This window comes from Mastigoproctus giganteus, chromosome 7 (assembly GCF_048544385.1).
Source record: "Mastigoproctus giganteus isolate SK-2022 chromosome 7, ASM4854438v1, whole genome shotgun sequence".
Classification (NCBI taxonomy): domain Eukaryota; kingdom Metazoa; phylum Arthropoda; class Arachnida; order Uropygi; family Thelyphonidae; genus Mastigoproctus; species Mastigoproctus giganteus.
In genome coordinates this window covers 215,513,701-215,526,354 of record NC_143581.1, presented here as the reverse complement: position 1 = coordinate 215,526,354, position 12,654 = coordinate 215,513,701, and the positions used below count along the sequence as shown (strand labels likewise).

Here is a 12,654-nt window from a genome sequence, read left to right as displayed (position 1 = left end):
CCACCATTGGTCTAGTTTATCCTTCAGTTTATTTAAACTATCAACTTCCTCAACAACAGATGGAAGTTTGTTCCAACAATCAGCCACTCGTTGACTAAAAGCAAACTTTCACCCATCTATTCTGCAACCATCCTTCCTCAGTTTGAATTTGTGCCCCCTCATGTGTATGGTCTAAGCAAGAGGAAGAATCCCATCAGCATTAAGCTTGTTCAATCGATTCAAACACCTCAATCAGATCACCCAGATGCCTAGTCTTCAGACACTACAACTTGCAGAACTAAAGCCTTTCTTGTAAGATCACCCCTTTGTTCCGCTCCACTCGCCAATCTCGTTGCCTTATCTGTACTCATTCCAGAAGCTCCACATCCTTCCTAAAATGAGGCCTCCAGATCTGTATGCAATACTCAAGATGTTTCTTGACCATTGGCTTACACAATGGGATAATCACCTCTTTATCCCAGCTAGAAAAATTCCTGTATATCAAGCCTTTAGCCAATGATTGACAAAACCCATGAGTTGTCCTGGTAGCCTGTCTGCATTGCTCAGAGAACTTCATATCCACCTGCACAATTACCCCCAGGTCTTTCTCATTTTCCACTACCCTGAATGTAGTACCGCACAGTTGGTACGTTACTCCGCGGTTACTGCTACCCATATGCAGTACCCTGCATTTGTCAACATTAAACTTCAATTGCCATTTCTTATCCCATCTGACCAATTTTTCTAGATCTCATTGCACTAGCATACAATCCTTATTTCATTAACCACCCTATCAACTTTTGTATCATCTGCAAACTTGGATATTAAGTCTAGTATGCTTTCATCAGTATCATTGATAATACTTAGCTAGTTTTTAAAGATTATACTTACCTAGTTTTTCTAAAATGTTTTTAAAATTAACTCTTTTAATTATTCTATAAAAATATCAGTTACTTGCCACCCAACTGGAGATTGACTTGTTTTCTGTAAGTACTGTTTTCTTCAAGAGAATCAGTTGTTAGATGCCCAATTCTGAATTTAAAAAAATATTCCATTTTATATGTGGTAAAAGTGTTTTTTCTTCTTGTATAATGTTTTACAAATTGTTCATTGTTGATTTTTATTTTTGCTGTTATGAAAATGTCAAGGTCTATTGCATTACTTCATATACAAACAGTGACAGGTCACAAAAAGCAAGACCAAGCAAATGACTCAAGAAGCTAACTTATGATGCATCAGCCAAAAAATAAAAGTCTATCACAATTTGCTTATCATAAAAAAAGTAATCTCACTTTGTTTTGAACTTTAGTATTAGCAATATGGTGTGAGGAAGCCTTAAGCTTTCGTTGCACCAGCTAATAAAAGAAAAGAAATAAAACTAACTACCTGTTTGACTCCCTCCTCACACAGGTATTCATCCAGCTCACCTTTTAATTTCCTAAAAAATTTTACTTTTGCCTAAGCTGTCAGCCTCACCTACCCATCATCATCATCAGCCATTTTCAGTCCACTGCAGGATGAAGGCCTCTCCAGCAACTTTCCAGTTCTTTCTGTTTTGTGCCATCCATTTATCATCCACAACTCGTGAATTTCATCTGACCAACTCCGTTGTTGTTTTCCAGGTTTTCTTAAATTCTTTATTGAACCACGGGGGTGGTTCAATAAAGAATTGCCCTCACCTTCTTCCACATATTGCAGAGTCATATTTTGTGTGTAGCATCTTATATATCTCTGTACTAAAGGTGTAAAATTTCAGCCCTGTGTCTTAATTTGTTTTTCTCTTACAGAGCTGAATGTGTGACGAAGTAGCATCATGGACAAAGTTGAAGCCAGAGCTGTAATCCGGTATCTGTTCTTGAAGGGGAAACAGTCATCTCCTCATCTCCATGAGGAGATGACTGTTGTATATAAGGATGAAGCCCCATCCTATGGCGCCTCCGTAGCCAGGTGGGAAGGAGCAGCAGTGCGTAGCACACGCTTCTTGATTAGACCAGGGTTCGAGCCCGTCACCACCAAATACGGAGGATGCGGAAAGGTCAGGGAATGACCACCGCATATTCCCGGAGCAATATGGCCTTAGTTGCTAATGCTCCTAAAAACCAAATAACAAACAAACAAACAAACCCCATCCTATGGCATTGTGAAGCACTGGCATAGACAGTTTAGGTGTGGTCGGACATCGGTAGAATCTGAGCCTATTCCAGGTAGTCCCCATGCAGCCATTGATGACAGCACAATCAGAAAAGTGGAGTCATTAATCATGGAAGATTGACTCCTCAAGGGCAGCAGTAATTCCTCAAGGGCAGCAGTAAACAACTTTGGAGATATTGTGTCTCCTTGTCGAACTCCTTTTTCAATTTTAAATTTGCTACTGTCTTTGTCTAATCTAATAAAGGAGGTTGCATTCTCATATTTTCTTCAAAATCATAATATATGGGGTATCTGTGCCTTGTCTTTCCAGTGCCCAAAACATTGCCTTATGCTAAATGGAGTCAAATGCCTTTTCATAATCCACAAATGCCAGGCATAATGGTGTTTTTTTATTCATTTGCTTTCTCCATTTGCTCTGGTATTACATGAAGGTGATCCATAGTTGAGAATGCTGTCCTAAAGCCAGCTTGCTCTTTCGGTTGATTATCTTCAAATATTTTTTCTAATCTGTTAGTAATGACCCTTGTGAACAACTTGTAGATATGGGATAACAAGTAATTGGTCTATAATTTCCAATTTTGTGATTTATCTCCTTTCTTATACAGCAAAACTATGATTGTATTATTCCACTTCTTGAGCGTCACGCCTCTTTTAATGCATTTTGTGAAGTCTTGCAAGTTTCTGTGTCATGTCTCTTCCTCCCAACTCTACAATAACTTCATCTTCCCCTGGGGCCTTTCTGATTCCTCGTTTTATTCAATGCATGTTCTACCTTATCAGGAAGAATATCGGGTATGTCATATGTGTTATTATTTGTGATCCATCTTCCCCACTGCTGGCATCATTCCCTCGCTCCTTGTATAATTCTCTAATAATAGTCTTCTGCTGTTTGAATTATTCTTTCTGTGCTATTTATAAGTACACCATATTATATGTATAATTCTCTAATAATAGTCTTCTGCTGTTTGAATTATTCTTTCTGTGCTATTTATAAGTACACCATTACTATTCTTCAGTTTCAGTATCATTTGTCTTTCTGTATTACTGCTCATAGCTGCTGATTTAAGTCCTTTGTTTTCCCTTAATGCTTGTTCTACTTTTTTTGTATTAAATCTTCTTATGTCCTCTCTGAGTCTCTTTCTAATGGCTTTGCATAACTCAGTATACTCAATTTTATCCTTGTCTATGTTTATCTTGTTCTTCATTTGTCATCTTTAGTTCATCGTGACAAGTGTTTCTTGACTAATTTTTTCTTCTTTGGATTTCTTTTTACCTATAGGTTTCTTGGGCTTTATCACTTTCAGAAAGTTGTAATATTCCTCGTCGATATCTTGATCCTGAGCAGTCTGCAGAAGCTCAAACTTGTTCTTAAGTTCCAGTACATACTGCTTTTTCTCCTCTTCTGTTATCTCAAAGACCTTCAAGTCCGTTTTTTCCTTTCTTTTCTTACATCTATATCAAGACAAATTGGGATATATCAATAGTATCATCTTACCATTCTGTGATCACTTCCAACATTTACCTTGTTCGGGATGGTAACATCATTCACAATATATCTTCTGTTTCTGAGGATTACTACTGCTTAATACTACTTTATCTCCTCTTCTGTTATCTCAAAGACCTTCGTATTATTTACTCAAGTCACTTTTTTCCTTTCTTTTCTTACATCTATATCAAATGTGCATCTTACCATTCTGTGATTACTTCCAATGTTTACCTTGTTCAGGATGGTAACATCATTCACGATATATCTTCTGTTAGTGAGGATGAAGTCGATTTCAATAGTTGTTAATCCATTTGGGCTCTTCCATGTCCACTTTCTGTTCACCCTTTTCTTGAAAAAAGTGTTCATTACTGACATTCCTCGAGATTCTGCAAATTCCACAAGTCTTTCACGTCTTTCATTTCCCTTTCCAATATCCAAAATTTCCTATAGTTCCCCTTTCTGCGCTGTTTTGTCTCTTTCCAACCTTAGCATTGAAGTCCCCCATAATGATAGTGTAGTGGGTTTTCTGCTCATCTAGAAGACTCAATTTTGGTGTACATTTCTTCAACCTCTTCATCATCATGACTCGATGTTGATTCATAAATTATTATAACCTTTAGCTTGTACCTCTTAGAAATTCTGAGCAGTAGTCTTTGACACCCTTGGTAATGTATTTTTGAATTCCCAAAATGTTTTTTATATCTTTATGGACCAGAAAGCCAACTCCACTTCGCTCCTTTCACTGTTTTCATTGATGTACAGCAGATTTCCATTTGATAAACTTATAAGTGATTCATTTCTTCTTCTTGTTTCAGCCACACCGATGATATTCCAATTCACATTTTCTAATTCCTTTTCCAGCTATAATATCCTATCTTCACCAAAGAGTGATCTTACATTGTAACAGGTCAGTTCAGTTTCCGTGCATAGCAGCCTGGTCATACCCAGAGATTCTTAGCTCCCTCTGCTTTCAAGCTGATCCTCTCGCTGCCGTAAGAAGGGGAGTGAAAGCCGCTGGGGACTGAGGGCCATTTGTTTCGTCGTGCTGTCATGTGCTGGAGGGTTTGGTCTTTTCCTCATTTCCATTGACCATTCATCTTGAAGAGAACCACTGTACACATTTGTTGCCACCTAAGTGACATAACAGGGCTTACCATCGAGAAGGTGTGCATGAGTGGATTTTTTTTTTGGGAGGCAAACCAACTTGACTTCTCCTAAATCTTCTGAAATAGAAAGATATTGGATCCATCAGTGTTTTAGACTGAGTGTCTGATAACACACAGAATGCCTGTTCTCCGCTAAGCCCCTACCTATCCATGGAGGCAACTTATTCTAGTAATTACCAGCTTACTGGTTAAAAGAAAACCTCTGCAATACAGTCTAAACTTCTTCCCCATAATTTGAATTTATGGCTCCATACTTCTGGAATCATTTATAATGGTGAAGAGTTTACCTTCATTCAATGTACTTTCACCTCTAAGATTTCTATATACTAAGCTCTCTAACCCACATATTTAAAGTCTTTGTTTATATGGATGTCCCTTTGCCAATCCTGTTAGACATGTTGCCCTTCTTTGGGTCCTTCCAAGAAGCTTGGTCTTTTTGGGTGGTCTCCATACATGAATACAGTATTCTAAGTACGAATCCTCCCTATCTCTACAAAGAAATGTTCAGTAAATCATCAGCAGGACACCATGGGCTTTCCTTGCTGCCTGTTTACAGTGCTCAGAGAATATGACTGTCTTATATCTCAAATTCCTTTCTTCCTCTAATGTTTTTAGTTCTATTCCTCAAGTGTAAGACCTTGTATTTTGCTGCATTAAAACATAGCTGTAACTTTTCCGACCTTCCCTTAAAGTCTATCTAAGTTGTCCTGAAGAAGCTCTGCTTGGCACCAATCATTAACTACTCTACCAGTCTTTGTCATTACAGTAAACCCTCACTATTCTGGAGTAATTAGGGGATTAGAGATAATCTGGATTAGTGAAGCAAAAGATAGCCCTTAAAGACAAAAAAAAAAAAAAAACCTAGAACACAAATAATTGGAAATTTAATGATATAGGCAGAGCTGATGAAAATAAATGTAAAAAAATCACTGTAGAGTCTTTATTTAAAAACTATAAAAAGAGAATACATTTATCCATCATCAGAAGGATAAATGTTTTGTCTTTTTACACATTTATAAGATGGAGCTGGTGTCACACGCCAATGCCATTTCATCACTGCTGTGAATACCACTGAAATTCAGCTTCTTCCAGAAACACTTCTTTTGGTTTTTTTTTTAATGTAAAATGTCCATCTATTTGATAGACTGCTTTTATCACTCCCCAGATCGAATTTTAAAGGAAATGCCTTTATAGATTCTTTTTGTTTTTTAATATCTGGCTACAGCTTGTTGGCCAATACCAAATTCTTCAGCAATTTTTTTTATTTCCAGGAACACCATTTTCAATTTGTTCTGTCACTTTGAGCTTGTTATTGATAATTAAAGTAAAATGTTTACTTTTTATTTCATCTTTAATTCTTTAGAACCATAATTATATAAAATATGTTAACTTATGTATATACGTATAAAGAAGTATGCAAATGAAGCGATATAAGCAATAGCATTAATCAGACTCAGAGTCAACAGCGATACTGAAAAACACGCAACTCAATGTAATGTATGTTCCATCTCTTTCTGCGCAGTCAATCAGTGAGCAGTGAGAGTTACTCATCTGCCTTCCTAAATCCCATGTCTTTCAAAGCACTCAGCTCTGAACAGAATTTTTCATATTTTGATCTGGATTAACTGTAACCGGATTAGCGAGGATTTACTGTATCTCCAGATTTTGACATCACACTCTCTATCCCTTCATTGATGTCATTTAAGAAAACCAAAAACAAAAATGGTTTCAGTACCAATCTTTGAAGAACTCCACTGCTTACATTAGTCCAATATGAAGAGTATCCATTAATTGCAGCCCTCTGTCCCCTGCAGCCATCCATTGATCCATCTAAGGATTTTCCCTGTGATTCCAACAAGTTCCAGCTTATACAGTAACCTTTCATGCAGTACTGAGCCAAATGTTTTGCTAAAATCAAACTTTGCTGGACATTCTATGTTAACTACCTTGGAAGGCATCTTATTCCAGTGATCAACAGTATGTATCTAAACTTCATGAAGTGTTATCTTTTGCTTCCCAAATTTTATATTTGTGCTCTTGTTCTAGTTTCCCTTTCCGAGGCACCTCCGTAGCCAGGTGGGAAGGAGCAGCAGTGCGTAGCACACTCTTCTTGATTAGACCGGGGTTCGAGCCCGTCACCACCAAATACGGAGAATGCGGAAAGGTCAGGGAATGACCACCGCATATCCCGGAACAATATGGCCTTAGTTGCTAATGCTTCTAAAAACCAAATAACAAACAAATAAAAGTTTCCCTTTCCAGCACAAATATACCATTCTCATTCATTTTGCTCATTCCTCTAATGCTCTTAGACACCTAAGGTGTTTAGTCTCCAGACTCTGAATTTTGTTTGTTATTTTCTTCTCTTGAAGTTTTATGTTTCTTTAAGTGAAGCTGTCATACCTAAATATAATATACTAAATGTGGTCTCACCATCATTTTATAAAGAGGAATAATGACATCCTTCTCCCTACTAGAATAAGATTCTATAGACAAGCTGAGCCTTTCTGGGTGCCTGCTTATTCTGCAAAGAAACCTTTATTGGCTTGTATCATAGTTCTTCTGTTGATGCTTTTTTGTATTTGAAGTAATTCAACAGGCCTTGATATTTTTGTAACTATAAAAAATAATGATAAAGTTGACTTACTAATCTCTTATTTTGTATCAATATTCTTTATGTATCATCCCCTACCGTACCAAATACACTTCATGCAATCTTGTGGTTTTTTGGCAGAAGATTAGAAGAAGAATTCTGAACAATCTTCTTCTGAACAAACGCCAAGAGAGCTCTAGGTTCTGATGGCATTTCTCCACGTTTTATCACAACCTGTGCTCCTGAGCTTGCTTCTGTTCTTTGTCTCCTTTTTATACTTTCTATTTCCATTGGTGTCTTTCTCCTGGAAATTTTCTCATATCCAGCCAGTTCCTAAAAAAGGGAAACAAATTACTCCCTTCCAGTTAACTTTCTATTGCACTCACCTACTCCCAGCCGACCGGGCTAGCCAGGTGAGTAAATGCCTGCCTGGCAACCCAAAGGTCACGGGTTCGAATCCCGCCTCAGGTTTGGATCAGAATAAAAATGCAAAAACTTTGGGAGGTGCATTATGGCCACAGAAGCTGATGCGCCAACAACTAACAAAAAAAAAAAAATCTATTCCCAAAATAATTGAGAAATCCATCAATTGCCAACTCTTACACCGTCATATTTACCATAAAAGTCTTTTAAATAGTGGCTCTCATCTTATTGGCCCAACTGTTTTTTGCAATTGGTACCCATTTTTCTCTCTGACCACTCACTGCTAGTGATGATAGGTGACTCTGTCTTCTAACTTCTCAACTAATACTGGTATTTACCAAGGTTCAATTCTTTCTCCCACTCTTTCCATCTTAGCATTAGCAAAGGCACATGATGCAAGAAAGCAAGCTTATATAGCATCAGCTAAAAAAAAAAAATAATAAATAAATAATAATAAAAAACCCTTATTTCACCCATCCACTCACTCCAAATGTTTGTCTTGTTCTGCCTTGAATCTATTTAAGCTATCAACTTCTACAACGACAGATGGAAGTTTTTTCCAGCAATCAACCACCCGCTGGCTAAAGGAGCAAGAGGAAGAATCCCATCAGCATTGAGCATGCTCAGCCATTCAAGGCTTTATACACCCTCAATCAGATCACCTCGCAGGTGCCTAGTCTCCAGACATTGTAATTTTCAAAGTTTAAGCCTTTCTTCATGAGAGCAACCCTTTGTTCCATTCACTAATCTTGTTGCTCTTCTCTGTACTCATTCCAACAGCTCTACATCCTTAAAATAAGGCCTCCAGACCTGTATACAGTACTCAAGGTGTGGCCTGACCATTGCCTTATACAAGGGGATAATCACCTTCTCCTTATCCCTGCTAGAAAAATTCCTGTATATCATTGACGAGACACCATGAGCTACTCCTGCAGACCGTCTGCACTGTTCAGAAAACTTCATATCAGCCTGCACAATTACTCCCTCTATCTTTTTAATCTTCTCAATTAACAAAGTTCTTCCACAGACTGGAAATCTTATTCATAGTTTTGCTGATGGTAGCATACTACATTCCACTTTCCAGTTTGAGAAATCTTTCCATACCCAAATTGCTTCTGAAATACCCACAACCAATTCCTTAAATTTTCCATTTTCTCCAGGCAATTATCCAATGGGACAAAGAAAACTTAGTTAACTTCACTCCTTTAAAACTTAGTCCTTTTATTTCTCAAAAAAAAAAAAAAAAAGTACCATCTGTGCTTATCTTGATATCTGAACAGGCTTTTGGTTAGTTTTAAAATTTTAAAATTTTCATTTATTCTCTACAGGCTGAGATCAGGTGCATTTGCAGATTCATTACGACTGCATACGTATTGATTTATTAAGGGCAGTCCAATTTTCAGTGCCACTATTCACAATGGGCCGTGTACTTTTGTGGTAACATACAAGCTTGAACTCATAGCATCTTTATTTGTGGTAACCACACGTGTTAACCACTGGACCATGGCTGGCCTCTAGTTTTTTGCCCTTCATTCTATTGTCCTACTCTGCACTGGTTAATTCATTTCATATGTTTTGCTTGTACCTTATCTACCAGTGTATCCATGTATATTTTTTTAATCAGATATGATAAGATTTTTATCTGTCGCATCACTTTAATCTGTGTTTGGATAACGAATACTCTACTATATAACTGATTCATATAAGATGGCCTCTTTGCTGCTACTCAATGTCAAAAACAGTTAAAGGAACACACACATGCATGCACACTCTACACATCTGGTAAAATTAAAAAAAAAAAAAAAAAAAATGCAGGTGGTTTTATGTTATTGATGAGGCAATGCTTCAAAAGATTAAATAAATATATTCATTGTATAATGAAAATAAAACACCCAAGAGCAAGAAACAATTAAAAAGACAAAACTACTATTAAAATACGAGGATGAACCAATGAAAGACTTGGAACAAACTAATGAATTAAGGAAACATTTTGAAGGCTTGGCAAACACAGATCAGTTTTGTTGTGCCAGTTTCTAGCATTGGATGTGTGTGCATGCATGTGAATATGCACTGCTTATACAGCTAAAGTTTTGTTACTTTAGTATCTTTGAAAATAGATTAGCAAATGTATTAATCAGTTTAAAAGCATACTTTACATTTGAAATATAAAATACTTTACATTTTTTAAGAATTATACATCTGTATTTTTTTTCTATCTCTTAGTGTGTTCTCTATCTGTGGGCACTGAAAATTTGCTTTCCAACAACATTGTTTTTATTACGAGGCAACCATGAGTGTAGGCACCTAACTGAATACTTTACATTTAAGACAGAATGTAAGTATATAAACCCCCAATATTTATTTAAATTAAGTTTAATTAAAATAACTTTAAAACATCCTGCTAGACAATACAAACAGACAAAAGTTAAAATATAGATGACAAAAGTAATAGTTTATAAAATAATTGGTACAAGTCAATGAAATCTGGTATGGAAGTACATTTTATTATGACACAGCACCATGGGCAGATTTATGGGTAAAGCATGTCATTTCTGAAATATGCAGATTTGCTCATGCATAGTTGAAAACGAGTATCCAAGTGTAGATGGTTGTGTTGACCTTAATGGGGATGAGGGTACGTTTACCTCCCACTGCCAGGAATCACTCAATGTTTTCTAACGGCATTAATTCAGGACTCTTAATCACACTGAAACTCATTTTTACAGAAGAGCAGTTCGTAACACATGTAAAGTTCTAATGGAAGGGGAGGGGAAAGTTAGTGTTGGCAACTTAAAATTGGTCTATCAAGAGCATCCTATACACTAGTGAACAAAAAGTGTTTGGCTGACTTTACTCATTTGAGTTACTACATAAAAGTTATGAATCACTCCAAAATAAATGATTGTTCAGAAAGGTAGGAGTGGCTAATTTAATTGAATACCTGAAATTTGAGTCATTGAAAGTCCAAGAGATTCAGTATCCAACTTTTTGAGGAAAATAGCAAGTAACTTTATATAAGTGAATTGCTACAACAAAAAAAGGAAGAAAAGAAAAGAAATAGGAAAAAGTATGTATTGCACATTTAGGTATTACGTAAATAATAGGTATACTGTTGACTCACTCTTCACACCTAGTAAAGGGCTCATTGAATGAAAATTTTATGAAATTTAGTTGTTTCTGATGTATAGGCAATTAAAGCCTATACAACCAAATGTAGGCACCTCCATAGCCAGGTGGGAAGGAGCTGCAGTGCGTAGCACACGCTTCTTGATTAGACCGGGGTTCGAGCCTGTCACCACCAAATACGGAGCATGCGGAAAGGTCAGGTAATGACCACTGCACTGGAGCAATATGGCCTTGGTTGCTAATGCTCCTAAAAACCAAATAACAACAACAACCAAATGTATAGGCAATTAAAGCAGCATTCCTTAGAATTCTGTTCATTCTGCAAACAAACCCACTGAATAATTGTTTGATTGTTTAGGATAACACCAGAATGATTGGCCAGTAATCTATTTCAGTCAACTGCATCCATCCTTACCATCACAAACCTCTATATACTACTTTCAGATATGAGCTGAGCCTTGCACTCGGTGCATGCATACTGTTTGTTTGTGCCCTTGGGAATTTAGTTTGGTATTTTCAAGGGTAGATCCAGCCTTCATGTTTTTTTTTTTTTTTTTTTGTGGGGGCGGGGTGAGATTATAAGTATAGGAAAATAAAACAGCCAAAAATGTATTCATAAATAGTTTTAATAATTACAGTTAAATCAGTTGTAATTATATTATTACAATTACAATTTAATATTTTTATTAATTAATTGGGAATAGTGCATAATTTTTCATTGTCTCTCCCCTTCTTCTAAGGATTAGCTCTTACACATTCCATGATTCCATATTTTTTCAATTTTTTTTAGATTTGAATCAAGAAACATCACTCTCTCAGCTTATGAATTTGAATGCACATTTATTTTATTAGTTTTTTTTATTATTCGCATAGTACAAGAAAAATCTCAGTGTTTTATTTCTTCGTGCATGCAATTAATGCATGGAAAAATAAAAACAAAACACTGTAATGAAACTGCATATTAAATTATGAAGATATCACAAAATAGAATATGCAAACAGTAAGTACAGTTCAGTGAGAAACTAAAGAACACAATAAAAAGTCCTATAAAAATTTTTAAAACAAGACTTAAGCATTTTTTTATATTCATAATACCAGTGACATATCCCACATCTTAAGGCCACAAAATATAATACTCACCCTGCTTTTGTGTAGTTGGGGATTGCAGGATTACATTTCTCCTCTCTCTGACTGCGATATGGCAATCCTGCAGTAGTCTGTATGTTTTTTGACTGTGAGGAGTAGAAACCCTGCTCCCTCCTCCTGAGATCAGCTGAATACAGGTTTGATTGAAGAGGACTTTAGAAATTCCTCCAGCCTTTGATGGGAATTGAACCCCAAAAAGTTAAACACTGCAAAGTATCCTGTTGACTAGGCTGCCGCAGGGGCTCTAATCTGAATGCACCTCTGATTAAGAAACATGATTTAAAATGCATTGTTACTTCTCAACCTGTTATACTCGCAATAATTCCTCTTTTGAGAAAATTCTTCAACTTGGAACTGAAGTTGCAACCATGCAAAACCTGCTTTGGACTGTTTTCTTTCACCAGTTTAGTAGATTATTGTGCCTTGACAAAAGGGGCTGTTATAATACAATTCTAATGTAGCAGTGCTGTATGCTCCAGGAATTTCTGTTTGAATAAGTTGCCACAGTAGAATCAAATATCTGCCACAAATATAGTTAGCATTATTTGTATTAGCATTAGTTGAGGCATATGATACAAGAAAGC

General features: G+C 36.4%; 1 protein-coding gene across 3 annotated transcripts in view; it reads left to right on the top strand.

Moving 5' to 3' along the window:
• Positions 1–12,654, top strand: part of LOC150083673 (serine/threonine-protein phosphatase 2B catalytic subunit 2-like) — a 341,700-nt gene that overhangs the window by 109,888 nt on the left and 219,158 nt on the right. For all 3 annotated transcript variants that reach the window (XM_090378116.1, XM_090378115.1, XM_090378114.1), the window contains exon 4: positions 10,022–10,133. In XM_090378116.1, the coding sequence (XP_090234242.1) occupies positions 10,022–10,133 (112 nt within the window). The remainder of the gene's footprint in view (positions 1–10,021; positions 10,134–12,654) is intronic.